General features: G+C 42.0%; 1 protein-coding gene across 4 annotated transcripts in view; it reads left to right on the forward strand.

The window, feature by feature from the left end:
* The window catches only part of LOC110499954 (anoctamin-4), a 48,038-nt gene extending 42,413 nt beyond the window's left edge, over positions 1–5,625 (forward strand). For all 4 annotated transcript variants that reach the window (XM_090213717.1, XM_090213718.1, XM_090213719.1 and 1 more), the window contains 6 exons: positions 3,236–3,388; positions 3,709–3,856; positions 3,963–4,082; positions 4,181–4,289; positions 4,393–4,596; positions 4,972–5,625. In XM_090213717.1, coding sequence (XP_090069843.1) covers positions 3,236–3,388; positions 3,709–3,856; positions 3,963–4,082; positions 4,181–4,289; positions 4,393–4,584 — 722 coding nt within the window. In that variant the 3' untranslated portion in view covers positions 4,585–4,596; positions 4,972–5,625. The remainder of the gene's footprint in view (positions 1–3,235; positions 3,389–3,708; positions 3,857–3,962; positions 4,083–4,180; positions 4,290–4,392; positions 4,597–4,971) is intronic.
* The last annotated feature ends 375 nt before the right edge of the window (positions 5,626–6,000 follow it).

Consider the following 6,000-nt stretch of genomic DNA (forward strand, 5'->3'; position numbering starts at 1 on the left):
CTTTAAAAAACACCTCAAATAGACCATTTAATAAATACTTGCTATTTCCACATAGAGGATGATGTCATCCTCCTGGCCAATCAGTTGGTCTACTCATATATATTTGTTTAATTACCAGTGTACACCCACACCTTTCTGTTGTTGGGCCGCAACGTTCCAATACAAAAAAAAGCTGCTTTTTAACATACTTAAGTACCATTTTTTGGATGAAAAATATTTCACTCATATTGTAATTAGTTCTAGGTTATATTCCATAGAAATCTGGAAACACTGGACAGTTACTTTAAAATGCAAATCATTTCTATCTCACTATTAATCAATTGACCAATCAGAAGAAACCAGTGTGGCTCGAGCGATATAGACCTGAGTGAGCAACCAAGTAAGCCACTGCTCTGCATTGAGAACACTGAGAGTCATTGTCGTCATCATCTTGTACACAGTTAATACACAAATGCAGAAAACATAGCTAACTCCTCTGTGTAAGATGGGTGTAAAAATGTGTTGGCGTTGTCATCGATAGATCCTCTTCTTTCTGTTTGTCCCATTCCCATCACTGGTGCTTACACTGTTCTGTTTGTTATGTTCACACGCTTTGACTAGAAATGGCTCAATTGTAGACACTTTGGAATGATTTGGACATGAAATGCTAAACATGTTCATTTTGGGGATATTGAGTTACATTGGTCTTTGGACAATAAAACAACAATGTTAGTATTTGGGAATTGTGGCCACTGGCCAGGTATATAAAACCAAAGGATGGATTGATGTCTAACCTTATCTCTAGATGTCTTACAGTGTAAGGAAAACAATGTACATGTGTATATTGGGTGAACCATTTCCTTAAACAATTTGGGTAACACTTTACAAGGGGTTCTTATTACCGTGTAATTATTCCTGTGAGTACAGTGTAATTATTCATGTGAGTACAGTGTAGTTATTCCTGTGAGTACAGTGTTACAAGAATGTTAATTACTCATTGTTACACTCCAACTTAGAGCAGCACAACTAACCCTAGCAGCACCTAGACGTAACCGTTAGTTACGCTAACAGTAAGTACAGTGTAGCAATGACTAATTACAATTATTTTTGCACCGCTTACAATAATAATTCAACAGTAATAAGAGTAGTGTAATGTAAATTGTTAATAAGTTGAGAGAACCTATTGGTCAGATGTGGGACACCAACTCCGTTGTCATTTTTCCCTGATTGCCTGATTGCTTGCAGTGAACATGAAAGGTACTGTAGAACAAAATGTTGTTTACTAGTTAGGTCATGAATGCATGTGCCAAATATGTTTATTGCGCTCCTTGCCATCATATTCTGCTTTGCCAGGCAAACTGCACATGGAGAGGAGAAAGGCCATGAATATTAGCTAAGGATCTAATTACTTCTATAGAAAACCGATTTCCACTGGGCACAACAGTGTTCTTTGAGGGGCTGCAGGTGGTTCTGTGGTGGACAAAGTGCTGGTGTTAGTGCCAACTTTTTCTCCAGGCTGCCAAAACAATAACACACTTGACTACAGTCTATTGATGACTATAGATCACCTCAGAGGGTGTTGATTAACCTAGCTAGTTTCTGGGTGGTGGAAATGACCTTTCTGTCTGAGAGATTCCAGACTGAAATACAGACTACTTGAATAAGTAGCCAGTTCATAGATTAAACGTCACAGGGCCCACATAAGGCTGAAAACACCTGTCATAAGAATACAGAATTTCTAACAAATTATACCAGCATCACAAATGACCCGGGAATGTAATTTACCAAGAAAACACTGGTGTAAAGAATGAGTGGTTATGACCTGGGTATGATGTCATTATTGAAAAGTTAACTGAAGTATAATGCTATGCAATTCTCCATGTGAAATGTCCACGTCAATCTGTAAGCTCTTCACCTTTACAGGAATGACATCCTCTAAAATGGCATGCAGCCTCTGCCAACTTCACTAACTAAGAGAGATCATTTTTGAAATGTCATCATTTCACTATTTTATAATCCTCTAATACAGTCTGATATTTAGGAACTGTTGAGTAAAAACCGGAACATGTTTGGACAGTAAGATCTCTAACCTGCTCTTGTTACATTCTAGAATACGTTGACCTACATGACTGATTTATACTCTTTGCCCCCCTGGGGAGCTGGAGGTCGAAGGTCAACCATAAACTAGCACTCGTACAGTGTTTGCTCACGTAAACCATTATATACAAGTCATGTACTGTATATATCATGTTTACATTTATTTACCATCAATGTGAATGCTGGTAAATGTGAATAATTAACGTCTACATAGATTTTACACGTGTATATTGAAGGAAAAGTCTGCCCCAAAACTATCTTTTGGTATTTGTTAAATTAGTCCATTGTTGACACAGTCCCAAAATGTTTTGCTTGTCAGCGCTCAAGTTAAGACGTAACTTTCAAAATACAGTAATCATCACTATATGATGCATTTTGCATTATATGATGCTGCGGTTTGCACCATACGGGGATGATTTCTGTGTTTTGAAAGTTGCATATCTTGAAAACTTGAGTGCTGACAAGCAAAACATTTTGGGACTATGTCAACAATGGACTAATTTAACAAATACCAAAAGATAGTTTTTGGGGTGGAGTTGTCCTTTAAGTATGATTATGTGAGGTACATAAAGCAGACACATGCCATGTATTAATCACACAATGGTTCGTTGAAGCATTTCTCCTACATGTGTTTGGTGTAGACAGATTTATGTGTGACAATGTCAGATGACCGTGACATTTATGACAGTGACAGATCAGTGTAACGCTTGGGCTAGGATTCCGTGGTTGCATGCAGCTATGTCCACATGCATGTGTCACTGTTTATTTTAACCCATATTGCTATTTTAACCCATAATGCTATTTTAACCCATAATGCTATTTTAACCCATAATGCTGCATAGATCCATTATGTGGCGTCTCTGTAGGCTTTTTGAATGCTGATTTGTAATTACGCTCGATGTACTGTGTCTGTGACTTCCTTGGCGAGGCTCTTCACGAAGCACAAAATCAAATGGCAAACTTTGTCCTGTGAAATGCCCACACGCACTGACATACAGTAACAATTGTGACATTGAATGGTATAACCTCAAATCATATTGCCCTTTCTGAGTGAATATGGCTTTGGGGTGGCCATCTGTACAAAATGTAATGGGGTTTTTGAATGGGGTTTTCAATAGACTACTGTTGACGCTTTACTCCCTGTGTCTGTGTGTTTCAGTCTTACAGTTTGGCTTCACCACCATATTTGTGGCAGCTTTCCCCCTGGCCCCGCTCCTGGCCCTCCTCAACAACATCATCGAGATCCGCCTGGACGCCTACAAGTTTGTCACCCAGTGGCGGAGACCCCTGCCCTCTCAAGCCAAAGACATAGGTTAGGCTCATCTTCCGGTCTGACAATCCCCTACTGTAGGGCCATTTTCAAAGGAACGCAAAACATGCCATATAGACGTAATTGTTCTACGCCAACACCCAACACCGTGCCTCAACTATTTTCACTCAATGGAACCCTATTTCATTAGTTTCAGCACAGACAGATGATTTTAGCGGGCCAGTCTATTATGCTTTATACTTTTGGAATCATTCTCAAACCCCTTTATAAGTATTCTTTGAAGAAGTCCTGACAGACTGCTCGCTGGTGAACTGTAATAAATCATTTGCATCGGAGCAAGAACATTGTTATTTTCTCTCCAGGGATCTGGTACGGCATCCTGGAGGGCATCGGTATCTTGTCCGTCATCACCAACGCCTTTGTCATCGCCGTCACCTCCGACTTCATCCCACGCCTTGTCTACGCATACAAGTACGGCCCGTGTGCCGGGCAGGGCCGGGCCGGGGAGAGGTGAGCGAGCCTGACCACAGTGACCACACAGGCAAAGTGTCTGCCTTTGACATGTTTTCTGGCATCACAACGTCAAACCACTGACATTTTAATGTTTCCTGTCCAGGTGCATGATGGGATATGTGAACGCCAGTCTATCGATGTTCAGAGTGTCTGATTTTGAGAACACGTCGGTGCCCAGGACAGATGGATCGGATACGTTTGGAGAAGCAGTGAAGTACTGCAGGTAGGTTTGGTGACCAAAGAGAGTCTTGGTATGGTTGGGCTTGTTTAAACAGAAAAGTCATAACCTTTGACCTTTCGACCCTGTGCTTGACCCCCCAGGTATCGTGACTACAGAGAGCCCCCAGACTCGCCCGGTGAGCCATACTCCTACACACTGCAGTTCTGGCATGTCCTGGCCGCACGACTGGCCTTCATCATAGTCTTCGAGGTTAGTTTGTACAGTATATTCCATTCAACAAAACCATAACACAATATTCAGCCGAGATGACATTCTGTAATTTCTGTACTATTGGTGTTGTGTTCTTTTGTAGCACATGGTTTTCACCATCAAGAACCTGATCGCCTACCTGATCCCAGACCTGCCCAAGGACCTGCGGGACCGCATGCGGCGGGAGAAGTACCTGATCCAGGAAATGATGTACGAGGCCGAGCTAGAGAGACTGCAGAAGGAGAAGAACGAGAAGAAGAAGAATTACAGGGCCCATCATAACGCATTGCTCTGAATGCACAAGCAGGTGATAAATAACTACACTGCACTGAAGGGACCAGCACAGAATGCAGACAGACAATCTATAACAGTTTGCAGGCTGCAGAGTGTGGCACATAGGAATTACATTTATATATAGGAAGAATAACTCACCTGTATGACCAAGATGTAGCACCACTCATCTGGGTGAAGCACGGCTGTCATTTTATGCCTGAACGCTCAACACACATCAGCTATCGAAGTAAGATTTGCCAATTGAAGCACGGGACGACAAGGGACCAGGTTGTGCAAGGAAGGGAAATAAGTAAATAAAATAAAAAAGTTATGTCCCTTTTGTTCCTGTTGTCTAGAAGTTCCACTACTGTTGTGATTATCTACTGACACTCTCTCTATGACTCCACAGGTCATACTGGTGTCCATTTTTGCTCGGTGGTGTTGTGAGTGGGAATGACAGAGAACTGGCTGCATGCACGCCAGGGACTGTCCTGCCTGTCTGCGTCTCCCACTGGACCAGGTGAGCGCCCCCAAGAGGACCGTCAGCATGCTCCTCGCCATGGTGTTCAAACGTACTGTACGTCATTCTGAATCCGAGAGGCCAGTGGGTGAGGGGGGAAAAAAGAGGACATACGTTGGAACATTTTACAATGGGTTTACTACTTTTTTCCCCCCAGATTGCTCCTTCCACTTTGGACTCTCAACTGTACATATCTTGAAAACCTGAATGTAGATTTCAAAGAAACACAAAAAACAAACTTTTGCAGTTCTGTTGTCACAACTTAAAGAAATATTCTGTCATCTGTGCGGTTGAATGACAAACCCTGTTTACAATCCTAGCCTTTTCATTTTGAGGACAAATTCATGAGGAATCATGATCAATTGCTTTTACAAGGTTGTAAACCTTCGGCCATGTTCTCTGCTTACTTTGTGTGCTGCTTACAATGTTATTTTGAACCGTTCCATCAGATCTGTGTTAGTGGACGCAGACTGCTCAGACATCCAATGCCTTCCTTTACAATGGATACTAATAAGAGTAATAAAAATTCATATTTGTTACAAACCGGTTTTGTAATTGTCCCATTTGCACTTTGCTGTCATTTTAAAACCATCTCAACATGTTTCCATCTGACAGAATGTGCCACTACGAGAATCTCCATGGCGGTTAGCACATCCTTAGCGGGTAGGTCAGGTTGTCAGAGCACAGTATGCATCACTAACACTGATGTCTCCTCCAGCTCGTTTAGAGGCTGCCCACCAAGTAACTGTAGCTACTGTCTGCCTCTAGTGTCTAGTGTGGTAACACCTGATACCCCCTCTGCAGTTCCCTACTTGGCCACCAAGGGGCGCCAATACACCTATCTTCTGATGCAGCCACAGGCATCAACAATGAGAGAGAGAAGGGAATAGGTGCACAGTTCTCACATTTTTTTGTCAG

The sequence above is a fragment of the Oncorhynchus mykiss genome, chromosome 21 (assembly GCF_057628025.1).
Source record: "Oncorhynchus mykiss isolate SJ-2025 chromosome 21, ASM5762802v1, whole genome shotgun sequence".
Taxonomy (NCBI): Eukaryota; Metazoa; Chordata; class Actinopteri; order Salmoniformes; family Salmonidae; genus Oncorhynchus; species Oncorhynchus mykiss.